General features: G+C 52.2%; 1 protein-coding gene across 9 annotated transcripts in view; it reads left to right on the top strand.

Moving 5' to 3' along the window:
- The window catches only part of SHANK3 (SH3 and multiple ankyrin repeat domains 3), a 322,687-nt gene that overhangs the window by 231,432 nt on the left and 75,626 nt on the right, over positions 1-15,629 (top strand). For all 9 annotated transcript variants that reach the window (XM_065695522.1, XM_065694720.1, XM_065692333.1 and 6 more), the window contains one exon: positions 7,368-7,450. In XM_065695522.1, the coding sequence (XP_065551594.1) occupies positions 7,368-7,450 (83 nt within the window). The remainder of the gene's footprint in view (positions 1-7,367; positions 7,451-15,629) is intronic.

Raw genomic sequence — 15,629 nt, 5'->3', positions numbered from 1 at the left:
CCAGCACAAAGAGGTTTCTCCTGCCAGTATAAGTATAAGCCTCATTATTCCAGGGGCTTATCTTTTGTGCTCTCTGCAATGGCATCTTTTTCTTGACTGCTTGTTGGTGTTTGCAGCAAGGTCTCAGTGGCTTTCTCAGTATTGCTGCTGATTTGAGTCAGGCAAAACACATCTTGAGCATTCTTAGACTTCGTGCTCCCTTTAATGAGCTGTCTTATTGTCTATTTGAATGTTTTGGTTAATGCCCTAGAAGCCACCAGCCTGATGTGCTTAAATGAAATTTTCCAGTGCTGAGAACTTCCTGTGAAAGCTGCCTTTGTTTGAACGGGGAAGATGCTGCTTTCCAGTTCCTTTCCCTAATGCTCTTCTGCCATAGCCCATCTTCAGAATTCCTCTTGTACTCACAGCCCCCATTTCACCTTGGACTGGGCAATGGTGAGTTTGGTTTTCAACTGGTCTCTGAAATGCATTTGACCAGTGCAGGAGGGAACATGACCTGGAGCCAGGCATCCTTCCTGGGTCCTGGGGGTGTGTGCCATGGTTTCTTCTGAAGCTAGAGTTGCTTTTCATCTGTCAGTTCGCTTTTGACGTAGTTCATAATCAGAGCCTTGATGAGCTGCCTCCTGACTGAATTAAACAGAAAATCTCACTGATGATAATCAGTGCTCCAGGACCAGTTCGGAGCATAAACAGGCTCCATTCCAGCCCCCTCTCCATTTCCTGCTGTCATAGAAGCACAGAACCACAGGTTGATTTGGATTGAAGGGACCTTAAAGCTCCTCCAGTTCCAACCCCTGCCACAGGCAGGGACCCCTTCCACTGGAGCAGCTTGCTCCAAGCCCCTGTGTCCAACCTGGCCTTGAGCACTGCCAGGGATGGGGCAGCCCCAGCTTCTCTGGGCACCCTGTGCCAGCGCCTCAGCACCCTCACAGGGAAGAGCTTCTGCCTAAGAGCTCAGCTCAGCCTCCCCTCGGGCAGGTTCAAGCCATTTGCCTTGTCCTGTCCCTACAGGCCCTTGTCCAAAGGCCCTCTCCTGTCCTTTGCTTTCCCTACTGAAGAACCACTGTCACCTGCATTCCCAGAGGTATCCTCATCTACAGAGGAGATTTAAGTGGTTTACTTTCCCATTTGGGATAGGGCTTTTCCTAGTTTCACTTCAGATGTTGTTGCTGAGGTCATCTGGCTGCAGTCTCTGGGCTGGGAGCTCTTCCAAGCCAGCAGTAGGACATTTCAGACCTGCTCCTTTCTGCTTTTCCAGGCTGCTGCTCTCAGCACATGTTCAAGACAAGACTCTTGCTTGTGACCCACTGCGGTCATTCTTTTCCTCTCATGTTCAGATAGAGCCAAGCAATGCAGCTCCAGGACACTGTGCCTGGCATCGAGCTGCAGAGGAACAGGACTGTGGCATCAGCTCCTTGCAGCCCTTGGAGCTGGGCAGCTCAGTAGTGACCTACCCGCTGATCCCAGCTCCCCGGGACATGCCCATTCCCCAGTGATTCCTGCTAGAAGCTGTTTGCAGATAAACCCAACCCCCTTCCTAAAGTTTCATCTCTCTCAAGTGAGACCTGGCTGCCGTCTCCTGTCATAGCTAGCTTGCTGCATAGCATAGCTTTGATCCCAGCCAATTTGCTCTGTCCTGGATGAGCGCAGCCATAGGGCAAGGCCAACCCTGGCCAGAGGCAATCTCTAGAATGCAGTTTGGAATGAGCTGCCCTGTTTGAGGCTTTGATGTTTTGCAGGAAGAGAAGAATGTTTGTCTATAAGGACTCAGGCTGTACCACATGCTGTTGGGGCCACAGCATGGTCTGTGCCCCATGTATTTAATATAAATAATCCCTCTGCTGTGGGAGATGTTTCCTGCACAAGCAGAATTGAACTCCTCCTAATGCCCGGCTGGAGGTGTGGAACACCACGGTATCTGAGTGAGGTTTCTAATGGGAGAGGCCTGAAATGGTCTGTTTCTCCACCAACAGCAGCTTCAGCTGAACTTAATTTGAGAGAGATCTCTCTAAAAGTTCCCAGTGAGGGGCCTTCCATCACCACCCCCTTCCCGTGCTTCAGCAGTGTTAGTCCTGAGCGGCTGCCTGACACCTTTTAAGCATTTTCTTATGGAAATAATCAAGCCAATCAATCAAACCAGACTTTTACTTTCCTGCTGGGCCTTTTACCTTCTAGTGTCTCCCTTGGGACTCTCCCGTCCTGACCCACATCCTTCTGGAATTGCGGTGCTATGAGCTGGGTAACTGGAGTGTTACCTAACCTCATGATGAGGTTCCCATCACTTGTAGGTGTGTGAGCTCCTCCGATGCAGATGTGTGCAGTCACTGGAGCCATTCACTTTACAAAATGTGGGAGTTGTTTCAGCATGGGGTGACTCACAGCTCCATTGACTTCATGGAGCAGCTCCTCTCCATTGAGTCCAACAGGAGCCCAGAGGATTTCTCACTGCAGGTGCCTTTTTTGTATACACCCACATTTCAGTAGGTGACTCCCAAGGCTACTGCAGCACGGAGTAGGGCAAGAGGATTATTTCAGGGTTCAGACAACATTCTTGTTCATGTATCCCAGTCAGTTTGTCATCCTGTTTTTACGAAAGCACAACACTGCTGCCAGTGCTTCCAAATCCAGGATGAAGTTGGTGGCCCCCCCTGCCAGGCGGCTGCCCAGACAGACCTTCTCCATCTTCTGGTTTGCTTTTCTGAGTTCCTGCCTGCAGGACCTTGCATTTCTCCTTTATCCTCTGTGACTCTTCATCAGGGACTTGTAGCGATAGGACAAGGGGTGATGGCTTCTAACTGAAACAGGGGAAGTTCAGGTTGGAGATAAGGCAGAAGCTCTTCCCTGTGAGGGTGCTGAGGCGCTGGCACAGGGTGCCCAGAGAAGCTGTGGCTGCCCCATCCCTGGCAGTGCTCAAGGCCAGGTTGGACACAGGGGCTTGGAGCAAGCTGCTCCAGTGGAAGGGGTCCCTGCCCATGGCAGGGGTTGGAACTTGATGATCTTAGGGTCCTTTCCAACCCAAACCAGTTCGTGAGTCTATGATTTTTCAGACCATCTCTCCAGTGGTAGTACCACGTGAATCCAAATCTGCTCTTCCAACATGCTGCTGCCCTCTCAGATGGGATCTTATGCAAATTTCACTTTACTCTTTGTTACATCCTACTCATTGATGAATATGTTGAGCTTGTCCCACGACAGACCCCTGTGAAATCCCACTTGATACATCCTTCAGGGGTGAAAAATGTGTCAAACCTGCTACCTACTTTGCAGTAGTTTATATTCCCCTTGATTTTTATGAGAGCGCCTTGTGAGAGCATTCAGAATGCTTAACAGACACCCTAAAAGGCATCACAGAACTACCTTCCCCGTGTTCATGAGCCCTATTACATTCAAACAGAAATGAGGTTCATTTAGCACCATTGGTTCTTTGAAATCCATGCCACCTGCTCTTTATCCCTTTCTTTTCTTCTGAATGTTTTTAAACTGTTGTGCTGTTTGTTAGAGGATTTTCCTGGGAATTAAAGATGAGTTGCTTCGTGTTATACTTCCTTTTACCACCTGTTTTTAAAGAAAGATGAGCATCATCCCTTTTTCACATCCTCATCCCATCCCACCTCCAGAGACAGCCCATCGCTGGCATCGGGTGCTTTCCACTGCTGAGGCACCCTCAGTGAACTCCTCCAAGCCCAGCAACTGAAATAAAACCTGAATTCTATTAACTGCATGTTTTTGACTTTAAGATCAGAGCTTATCTTTGCTGTTTAAACAAAAGTCAAACCAGGAGAAAGTCTGGTACTCAACCCTGCAGAAACGGGATGGTCTGGAAACCTCATGTCATCTCAAGGAGCAGCTCTAAAGAGCCGTGACCTCTGTGGCATTGCGTTGGCTCATCTGGGTGTTCATTTCCTGGTGCTGTGTGGAGCACAGTGCCCTGGCAGTGAACTCGAGGTGCTCTGTTCCATTGCCTATCAGAACTTTATTTAAGCATCTATGTCACAAGGGTGTTGCATCATTATTTTGCTTAGTCCTTCTCTGATACCTTAAAATACCTTCCTACTACTTTTTGAAAGTTCCTATATTCATTTAGACAGAAATAAGAAAATGAGTAATCCAGGTTATTTTTTGGTCTGGCACTGTCACGGGTCTTTGATGACACTGCTTCAGCTCCTTACCAGGCAGGGGTTTACTGCTGCTTCCAGCAGTGCTGATCAGCAGCACTCTGGTGTCTCTCTATTCCCCATGGTTCTAGTTCACAAAAGTGGAGGTACTTCAATTTCACTTTCTAGATGTATCTGTCTATAGAACTGATTAGTGTGGTTCTGTCAAAATGTGAAGGTGACCAATGGATTTTATGAACCTGAGGACTTTTAGGCACCTGTAGAGCTGGATGGCAGGAGGCAAACTGTTTGCAATTTCTGCATGGACTGAAACTGGGAGTGCTCTTGCAAGATCACTCTTGCAGTTCTTAACTTTATAAATCCCTCTGTGGATGACACAGAGCAAGAGAGTGAGCTAAATCTGTGTCCAGCATGCCCCAAAATCTCATAGGGAGCTCTGCACAAGGACTTTTGGAGTGCTCCGGGACAGAAAGCAGCACGTTAGGGAGTTCTATTGCTTCTGACAAGTTTATGGGGTTGGATTAAGGTACTTCTTGTCAGTGTATTTGGAGGAGGAGGAATAATTTGGAGGTGGTGGAAAGAATCAAAGATTCCTTTTGCAGAATAACTTGTGGTAAGAGCAGCATCAGGTTGAGCACATCTAAAGTCTTGGTGGATGAGGACTGGGGGGAGGCTGGGTGAAATTGTGCTTACACAGGGTACAAGCAGTTTTGGCAAGAGTTTTTTCACTTTATCATGTGGGTGGACGAACCCCAGAGGAATTGGAGGTACCGGATTTCCTTTCATTGTGGATTCCTGGCTTTCTCAGTGACAAAGCCATCACAGCACCACTGACAGAGCACCTGAGCCCACCACAGGAACACAGAGATAGTGATTTTGTACTTAAACAGTTGTTTCTCTTTTTTCTCTTTCTCTTGCATACACACGTGCAAACACATTCTTAGAGGTGTCATGGGGTTATGGTGTAGTGCACAAGGATTGACTTGTCATATGGAAAAGGAAGTATGTCCCTCCCTATGGTTATGAAATGTCTTAGGTCTAGGTCTCTTGCTAATGGTAAGTCATGGTTCAAGTAGGTGACAAAGGATTATCGCAGGTTTGGATTGGAAGAGACCTTAAAGCTCATTCAGTCCCAGCCCCCTGCCACGGGCAGGGACAGCTTCCACTAGAGCAGCTTGCTCCAAGCCCAGTCCAACCTGGCCTTTAACGCTGCCAGGGTTGGGGTAGTCGCAACTATTCTGATAGAGGAATCAAAGATCTGAGGTTGCCCGGCTCTTGGATCAGGGACAGGAGAGTTATGTTGCTGTTATGACCTCTTCTGGGCATGGTAGTTATGAACCTGTTTCCACTAGGACACGCTACACTTTGGAAGGGAGGATTTTGTTGTAGAGGGGAGAGTTTTATGCATATTGAGGAACATATGTACAACCAGCTCTGCTTTGGAGAGACAGGCAGTGTGTTGAAAATGTGACATAAAGGGATGACTGTGACAGCAGCTGCCTCCTGTGAAGTGGTTCACTGGTTTTGTTGAAGTTTATCCATGTCTGGGTGCTTTGTTGCAGGAAGTCAGTGGTTTTATAGATACCCTTTTTTTTCATGGATGATGCCTAAGCAAGTCCAAAATTAGAGCACAAAATGAGATTTCAGGGAAGCCTAAGGAATTCAGGCTAATGTGTGTTGCATTAGTTTCTGTGGATGATATCTGTTGGGTATCTTCCGGAGTGCCTCAGTACCTGCAGCCGTTGCATCTTTTTGTGATCACCTTCCTTTGGTCTGGAAAACAAAGGGATATTTCTGTCCCTCTTGCTAGGAGCTGGATACTATTATGGCAGTCACAGGATTGCCTACCCAGAAAGGGGCTGTGATGCCTGCGAGCGCCGCACTGCCATATGAGGGATACAGAAGGTGTGTCCTGTCCCGCTGTGTGCTGGTCGCAGCCCATGGCTGCTGGAAAGCGTGCACAGCAACGCGGGCGGTCAGCACATCGCCCTCCACCCGCAGCATCGGCTGCCTCCCGACCCTGGTGCCGGCGGGATGGCGGGGTCCAGCCTCAGGCCCCGCGAGCGATCCCTTCCCCGCAGCAAGGGGAATGGGCTGCGTGCCGGCGGGGCGTGCGCTACCGCCCGCCGGGGCCCCTCGCACCGCAGCGTATGAAGCAGCCCGCTCCGTGCCGGCGCGGCCTCCTCCGGCCAGCGGCTGCCCCTGCCTCCGGCGGCGTGCGGGCTGCGGTGCTGCGCGGGACTGTGCCGCCCCGGGCAGACCCACGGCTGGCTGCGCGCACCGTGTCGGGGGCCGGCCCGCGCCATCGCTCCCTCCCCGCCTCTCGCAGCCTTGGCTTGGTGTGCAAAGCTCCGTCCCCGCGGAGCAGCGAGGCCCTTGATTAATTCCACGCTGATGTCAGCCATGCGGCTCTGCTGGGAGGGATCTGCAGGGCTGCGTTTAAGCCGCCCTTCGCTGCGAGGATCCCCCTCCCGCCGCCCCCCGGCGCACGCAGGGCTGGGCTGGTGGAAGGGTCGTTGCCGGCCTCGCTGAGCGGCGCCTCCATCCCTCCCTCCCTCCCTCCCTCCCTCTCCAATGCCGGATTTTCCCTGCTGGTCGCTCTCGCCCGGCCGCGGGAGCAGCGTAGTTAAACTGGGACAATGCGCCGCGTCCCCCCTCTGCTCCTGACAGCCCGTTCCTTAGCAACGCGGGGGGGGATTTTAAGAGAAGATCGGAGCGCCGGGATGAGGATATAAACTCTGCTGTTCTCCCTCCCGGGGAACTTACCAAAGAGGCACCTCTCCTGTCGTCAAGCATCTGATTTCTTCCCATACAAGAGGCAACGGGAAAGTCTCCGAGAGCTGCTTCCCTGATGGATGGCTGCCCGTCCCCCCCCAGCAGCTCCTCTGCTCCGGCGCTTCACTCTTCAGTTCCACGCTCGGGGCAACATTTAAAGGGAAGCCCGAAGCGGGATCAGTAAGCTCCCTGCATGCGTATGCAGGTGACTGAGCAGGGGGCCGGTGGGCAGACGGGGGATCCAGGCAGCCGGGGCTTTCCTCCTCCTCCTCCACGCTGAGGGAAAGTAGCTTTCGTCTTTTTGTTCTGACTTTGGGCAAGGGAGGGCGGGAAGCAGACTGAGCCCAGCTCCTTGCTGAGATGAAACGGTCGATGAGAAGAGGTCTCCTTGTCACAGGCACAAAGGCCACCTCCGCCTGGCAGCATGGTGCTGAAATCTAACCCTAGCATCATTCTCTTGTGCTCTTTCCTGCCCAGTGACTACATCATTGAGGAGAAGACGGCCGTGCTGCAGAAGAGGGAGCATGAGGGATTCGGGTTTGTATTGCGAGGGGCCAAAGGTAAGGGCTGCTTCTTTCGCTTGGTCCTGGGGATGGGAGGGAAAGCTGCTTCTGCTCGCTTCACCCGGGGCCCCAGACCCCGTGTCCCTGTGTGAGCCCTTGTGCTCTGGGGTCTTGGAAGGACCCTTCCGCGGCAGCAGGCGATGGGAGTGAGCTGGGCTCTGGTTACCTGCATCCTGCAGGAATGCCATTCGTGGCAGACGTGCATCACTCACGCTCTGGGGTGTTTCTCTGGTGCAGATGCTGGTGTTCATGGCTTTGCATTTGTAGTTTTCACTTCTGCCTGTTTGTTGCGTATCTAAAGCGCATCTGCCCTGTATCAGGCATAGATGTGAGCCCCATGGGGCAGGGCCTGTGCCCTCTGTGGCTTTTTAGTGCTTATGGTATTTAGAGTTGTGATGCTTGTGCTGGGAGCCCTGGCTCTGTTGGGGTTCAGCCCCAGCATGAGGGCAAGCTGAAAGATGTCTGTCCTGCATCGTGCCTTCGACCCTGTACTCCTGGGAGCCTCAGCTCATGCCAGGGCACCATCCCCTGAGATTCCTGGAGTGCCTGAGCTCCTGCAGCTGGGACCTTGCACTGGCTTGTTACTGGGGCTCCTCTTGCCAGAAACCAACCTTTTTGCTGCAAAAGAAAGAGAGTCCCTTGGGGACTGGTAATGAATGTGCTTGTATTCACATAGGAAAAGGACTTCAGCCCCTGTGCTTGGGAGGCAAGTCCACCTCAGCTGGAGGGTCCTCTCTCCAGCATTCCAGCCTGGAGGCTGGTGGGAGGCAGGGGGATCTCAGAAATGCAGCTGCTGGCAGCAGAGTTCAGCGGGGCATGTACGGTGCAAGATGCAGGAGGGGAAGCTCAAACAGTGGCTGCCAGCTCATTTGGTGGTGCTGCTCCTTCCCTGGACCTCAGCGTGGCTGCAGGTCGTTGTGATTTGGGCTTTAATGTTGGGTGTGATTGTCTGGGGGGGGTCCTGAGCTGTCTTTGTTCTGGGGGTACCGCAGCAGGACTCTGTGTGCCAGTGGGTGCATTTGCATTCCTGTCAGAATACAGTTGCTGCCTCTTCCTCCCCTGTCTCCCCTTCCCTATATATGTGACATACATGTCTGTCCATGTGCTGCTCACATCAGTCTGTGCAACATTAAGTGAAACTTCACAGCTCAAAATGGCATCCATTTTTTTGCCAGATCAGATTTGCAGTTATTGTGTTAGGGAAAACGGGATAGATTTTGTCCTGTTTCCTTTTTTCTTTCCTTTTCCTTGCTTGCCCTCCCAGCATCCGTAGGCTCTATAATTCCCTTTGTCTGCTGAGGCAGGAGAAGGGACTTGCAGTGGGTTGAGTGGTGGGTGTGAGGCTGTGTGGGACTTGGGTCGGGCTATGCTGCAGGGGCTGTGAGCAGCGCAGCTGCAGAGGGTCGTGGCTCAGGAGTGGGCACGGTCTGTCCTGCTGGGATAGAGGCACTGGTGGCTGTGCTGATACCCCTTGGGGAGCAGCAGACCCATGACAGGGAGGTGGATGTGGTGGCTCTGCATCACCCCCATATTTCCCACACTGGTGCTTTGTGCTGCTGTGGAGCTGAAGCTGGGAATGAATGCTCTGTCTCGGTCCTGTCGGGTCTCACCGCCACTCACGCTTCATTTAGACACTGTGCAAGATGCTTCCGGCCTCGTGGGGTGAACTGGAGAAGGGGTCTGTAAACGGGAGGGACCAGAGCATCGGCAAAGTCCCTGCAGAGGGAGGGGGCTGGTTGTTAGGTGAGACTCAGCTGGATGATCCCCAAAGGAAACTGCCCTTTGTGCTGCAGAGGATGGCAAAAACCTTGCATGGCTTCTGCCAGTTTTGCTGAGGGTTGAGTCCTTCCCAAGCCCAACCTTGCCCATCCATGTGAGCTGCCCCGTCGTCTGCACCCAGCAGAGAACACCCTCCACCACGCTGGGGAGCCAGTGCTTCCTAACCCACCCCCTCTCCACCTCAGTTCAGTAGTGGGAGGTGATGTCCCAGTCAAACCAACTGAGCATTTGGATATAGGTTATTTTATTCTAGCCCCAGCAACAGATGAGCTGCAGCTTTTGGACACGAGGCTTGCTGCAGCCATTGCCTGTGGGAATCATGTGGAGCAGATGGGAGGGATGTAGCAGCCCCTTCATGCAGCACTGTAGTGGGAAGTGATGAGCAGGTGGATTCATTTCTTTGTTTCTTGGCCCAGAGAGGCCATCCTGCCTTTCACATACACAAGTGATAGTCCTGTGCTCAGAATGCTGAAAGATGGTATTTCTTGGCTTGTACTAACCTGAACTCAACCAATCAGCCTTCCATGCCTAGACTAGAGCAACCTCCCTCCTCCTGGCCAAGTACCACAGGTCTGTTTAGTGATATGATTCATAAAATGCTCATACATTGCTCCCCAGGGCCACCCTGTAAGCAGTGGTTGCAGCAGCTTGTACAGTGACTGCATCTCACATGGTCACAGCAAATCACTGCTACCAGTTTCCTGGACAGAGGAATATTGTTCCTAGGCCATTGATGCTCGTTGGTGTCTGGTTGTGGTGGGTGCTGTGGAAATGGTAGGGAACATGGAGCTCGTGTTGGGAGGATCTCTAGCGCATGTCAGCTGCTTGCTTCTCAAGCTCCCACTGGTTTTTTGCCACATTTTCTCCACAGGAAGGTTGAAGTTTGATGCTCAGCATCACATGTTTGTGTGCAAATACCAGCCAGGGCAAGTGGTATTCAGTTACTGAGACCAACCACCTTGGGGGAGTCCAGTGAACCAACCACCCAAGTGCAGAAAGTGCCTGGATCTGCAGCAATCAGTGGATCATCAGAGGGAATTTGGGGTTTGTTTCCTGTGCAGCCCTTGCTGTGAGGACCTTAAGGTCAGATGTCTCTGCAAGCTGAGGTCTGGTGCTGTGCAGTGCCCGGTGCTGGTTCTCTTTGACCTGATGGGTCTCCAGCAGCCACATCTGCTGCCCTGCAGCCCTGGGGCATGCGGAGGGGTACAGTGAGGGAAGTGCAGACAAAGCTCAGGGATCTTGCTGTTGGCCTGAGGCAGAGGGCAGGTTGTCCTCAAGCCCTGCAGCAAGCTCTGGAACATGATGCTGGTATCATAAAGTCCCATGGAAATGGAAGAGCTCGCTGGTGGTTTTCAGAACTTGGCTCTTTTGCAGAGGAGTGTTGTGACACTGCAGCCCTCAGGGTGGACAGAAATTTGGACTGGAGGTGTTTAGACAGGGTATGTCAAACACCAAGTGTGTCATCTGGTGGTGGTGGTGAGGTGCTGGCACAGGGTGCCCAGAGAAGCTGTGGCTGCCCCATCCCTGGCAGTGTTCAAGGCCAGGTTGGACAAAGGGGCTTGAAGCAAGCTGCTCCAGTGGAAGGGGTCCCTGCCCATGGCAGGGGGTTGGAACTGGGTGAGCTTTAAGGTCGCTTCCAGCCCAAACCAGGCTGGGATTCTATGAACATCTGAACCTTTTCCCCCTCTTTCTCTCTCCTGCACTGCACAGCTGAGCACTTTTCTGCAAGGGGGGAAGAAAGGGTGGGAGTGAGCGAGAAGGCTGCGTGGCTGACTTACGGCCTGGGTTTAAACCATGACAGCCTGGTTGGACACAGGGGCTTGGAGTAACCTGCCCTAGTGGAAGGTGTCCCTGCCCGTGGCAGGGGTTGGAACTGGTTGAGCTCTAAGGTTTATTCCAACCCAAACCAGGCTGTGATTCTGTGTCTTCAGGATGGAGATCTAATGCAAAGCTAGAAACAAGACCCAGAAGAGTCTTGCTATGGTGAATGCTACTTGTGGCACACCTTTAGTACCCTTAGGAATTTAAAAATTCCAGAACTGATGTTAACCAGCTGCTACTGCACCCCTGTTTGCTACCTCAAATACACGCTCTCCATCAGAAAGTGTCATCTGTTGGCCACCAGCTCCAGGCAGGTACCTGCAGCTCCAGTGCTCAGTGTCAGAACCGTGGTGTGCATCTGCCTGCCCTGGCGTTAGCGGCTTTAGGTGGGAAGCACCAAGGCAGCTATTGCATTATTTTGTTTTCCACTCTGTAAATGTGTTTCTGGTGAAGTTCCTGGGATCTTGCTGTGGTTTAACCCAGCCAGCAGCTCAGCCCCAGACAGCCGCTCCGGCGCTGTCCCTCCTGTGGTGGGACGGGGAGGGAATCGAAAGGGTAGAAGTGAGAAAACCAATGGGTTGAGATAGAGACAGTTGAATAGGTAAAGCAAAAACTGTGTGTGCACAAGCAAAGCAAAACTGGGAATTCATTCCCAACTTCCCATCACAGGTGGGTGTTAAGCCCTTCCTGGGGCGGTGGGCTCCATCCTGCATAGCAGCTAATTGGGAAGACAAACCCCACCACTCCCAGTGCCCCCCTTCTTTCTTCTTCCCTCAGTTCATATGCTGAGTGCAATGTCCCATGGCATGGGATGTCCCGTAGGTGAGTCAGGGTCACTGTCCCAGCTGTGTCCCCTCCCAAATTCTTGTGCAGTCCCAGCTTGCTCACTGGAATGAGGAGCAGAAGAGGCCTTGACTGCAAGGAAATACCCCTGTGTAATCAGCCCTGCTCCAGCACAACCCCAAACACAGCCCATAGGAACTGCAGTGAAGAAACTTTACCCTACCCCACCCCAAACCAGCACCGATCACAACAGTTTACTGTGCTTGAATTAACTTGTAATATTTTTCACTGCTAATCTTGGCTAGTAATAAAAGTAACTTGTCCAAGAAAAGCAGTATTTGCAATGAGTAGAGTCGGGCAGGGTGCAGACAGGATATAGGCTAGGATAGGACAGGACAGAACAGAACAGAATAATAGATTCTTTTCAGGGAAGGGACTTAAGAGCTGCCCGACCTCTCCAGGGCTGATCAGAAGTCAGAGCATGTCCTTAAGGCCATTGTCCAAAGCCTCTTGAACCCTGACAGACTTGGGGCACCAACCACCCCTTCAGAAAGCCAGAGCCAGGGTTTGACCACCCTCTAGGTAAACAAACGCTTCCTCACCTCCAGTCTGAAGCTCCCCTGGCACAGCTCTGAGCCATCCCCATGCATCCTGTCCCAGGGAGAAGAGCTCAGCACATCCCGCACCATGTCCCCTTTAGGAAGCTGCAGAGCGATGAGGTCTCTCCTCAGCCTTCTCTTCTCCAACAAGACAAATCTCTTGTGCTCAGCGCTGCTCAGAGGCCAGGCCTGCAGCCCTTCACCAGCTCGGTTGTCCTCCTCTGGACCCATTTGAGGACCTTCACATTCTTCTCCAATGGTGGGGCCCAGCACCGCACGCAGTGCTCCAGATGAGACCACAGCAACACAGAATACAGCGGGACAATCCCTTCTCTGGTTCTGCTATGGCTGTTGCACCCCAGGATGTGGTTTTCCTCCTGGAGCTAGGAATGCCAGGAAACCTGCATCTTGAAGTGCAGTCAACTGTAAAGCTGCAGTAGTTAAAATCAGGGCAGGGGTTTATTGTGTCAGGTCCTGGGGTGCAGTTCCTTGTGGAGCTGGGCAGCCCAGGGGAAGAGACTGCAGAAGAGCAGGGGAACAGAGCTCTTGGTCTGAGCACGCTTCTGGCCATGTCAGGTAACCCTGTGGCATAGCCATCCCTTTTAGGATGCTGCTGCATGCCAGCGGTGATGCTGTATTCCCAGTGGCAGGGGCAGAGCCAATGCCTCTCAGGACCCTCCCCTTGGCTCTGGGGGGCTGCCAGCGCCCCATGGCACAGGACAGGGTTGGGGGCTGCAGGGCCTTTGCTCCCAGATCTCTGGTGTTGATGGGTTGCCAGAGCAGTGATCCAGCTCTGCCAGGGCTTCTCCAGGTGCAGGAAGCTGGCGTTCCTGGTGGGAGCAGCCCAGCCATCAGGGTTTTAAGACAGTTTTAAGACCAGGAAATGGCTGCTGTGATAAAATTGCACAACCAGAGCTGTGGTGTTAACATGAAAGCTCCTCAGGGGGTACAAACTGTGGTTCCTGAGGTTTAAAGCCGCAAGCTTTCATGGGGAGCAGCAGACCTCCTGGTTAGGGCATTTTACTTCATTACCAGTGAGACTTTCTGTAACATCATTCCAAACCTTTTGATCAAGTTTTGCCATTGCCAAACTGAATGGGAAATGGCAGAAGTTGGATAAGAGCCTCCTTAAACTGTGTTACCTTCCCGGGCAGACACTTAGAGATGAACTGTCACCAAGTTGCATAGTCCTGGCCTAAAGCTTCCCACGGGCTCTGATCTGGAAACAGTATTTGGAGCGCCTGGACCCAAGCTGGTTTTTGTGGTGGCTGCGCTCAGCCTTTGCTCGGGTCTCCGTGAGAGGCATAGGTCAGGATTCCCAGGTTGCGTAAAGGGTACTGGTGTCCTCCTCCTCCTCCTCCGTCAGTGGGGCTACAACCACCTCTGAGCACCAGAGTGGCTACAACCACCTCTGAGTTCTTCTGGTTGATACTTCTTGTTTCATTGGTTTTGGGGCTGACAATGCTGAGATTAAGCTTAGCAACAGGAAGCCAAGGATGACTGGATGTGGTGATTACCTGGGCAATGGCATTGAAAATACTGGATTTGAGTGCAGATGTAGCAAAACTGGGGTGAATGGGGAAGAAGTCACTAGAGGCAGATTTTTGCTGGGGCATCAAAAAGGAGTGTCAAGATCCGTGGACAAAGATTATGGAGGTACGTGAATGATGTGAGTGGGGCTGTTTAGTGGTTCTGTGCTTGATCACCACAGCCCAGGTCAAGGCAATAAACCAGATCTGTTCTTCTGGCCATCCCTGTGTGTCCAACCTGCTCCTTGTTCTCTAGCTGTCAGCAGAAGCCTACGAATGGATCAAGGATCTTGGTGCCAGGTTGGTGCCTGCTTCCGTCCTGTCAGCAGCTGTGGCTGCCCCATCCCTGACAGTGCTCAAGGCCAGGCTGGACACAGGGGCTTGGAGCAAGCTGCTCCAGTGGAAGGGGTCCCTGCTCATGGCAGGGGTTGGAACTGGATGAGCTTTAAGGTCCCTTCCAACACAAACCATCCCATGATTTTATGAGATACCCCTCCCACCAAGTCCTCCTGCACATGGTGTGGTCTGCAGGAGCTCCATGGAGTTGCTGTTAGTGTACATTTCATGTTCTGTTCTGTTCTGATAAAATTATGTGCCCAGGACCCATCGGCATAACAAGCAGGGCAGGACTGAGCTTTCAGGCAGTAACTTGTCTGGCACTTGCTCAGTGTTTGAATTGCTGTTGCTGCAGGAGAACTTTCCCCCTTTGCAGGTCCTTTGCAGAGCAGTGTTTGTGCTGATGGGGTATGAGCACAGCCTGGGGATACTGGACTGAATGACAACTAAAAGCCCCTGTAAAGGAAGGTTCTGATTCAAGGGAGCCCAGTTGTAGGCTCCAGTGAATTGAAGGTTTCTCCTGCATTGCATGAGTCTGCCAGTTAATTGGGGCAGATGGGAAACCAGTGCTGGACTGTACCTACTCCTGGAGGCCATAGCTGGAGGCCTCCATCCACTGCCCGACATGGCTGTTCGAGACACCTGCAGCTGTCAGACCTCCAGACCTTGTTCTCTGCATAGATACAGGTGTGTGTGTGTGTTATTTTACATTATTTGTGCATTCCTATAGCTTTTTTCTCATTCCTTGTGAGTGAGTGCTGGGACTTCAGGCAGTAGAAGGGAGCTGGTTGCTTCCTCTGCCTGTCTTTCTCCCCTCCCTGTATGAAACTCTGCTTCAGCAGAGTTCAGAATTCAACAGAACAAACAGTTCTGACTTCAGGATGCATCTTCTTGTTTACTGAGTCTTCGAGGCACTGGTGACACTTTACAAACGTGGAACACAGCTTGTGGTCCCTGTAGATACACAGCTTCCAAAGCGCTATGCCCGGAGTCCTGGTGTCACACATCAATAGTGCAAGTGACAGAGCTGGCTAGAAGGCTGGGTTCCTGGGCTGATATTGTCCATGTGCCCTCTCAGGTTTTGTCTTCGCTTACCAGTATGGAAAATGGATCCTGAGGTGACTCTTCTCTGGGCTGTGGCTTAGGATTTCTCTGGGGTACCTGGAGCCACTGTGGTAACTGTCATCTGTCCAACTCCGTCCTCCCCAGGGATCGGGGCTTCCACTTAACCTTTCCATGACTTAATTATGCTGCATGTAGGCTGAGGGGGCAGCACTGGTGTGTGGTGCTGATGCTGTGTTTGTGAAGCGTGGGGACCGTGTGGCTCAT

Source organism: Lathamus discolor, chromosome 1 (assembly GCF_037157495.1).
Source record: "Lathamus discolor isolate bLatDis1 chromosome 1, bLatDis1.hap1, whole genome shotgun sequence".
Lineage (NCBI taxonomy): Eukaryota > Metazoa > Chordata > Aves > Psittaciformes > Psittacidae > Lathamus > Lathamus discolor.
The sequence above is the reverse complement of the archived record's forward strand: the minus strand, read 5'-3'. Positions and strand labels throughout refer to the sequence as shown.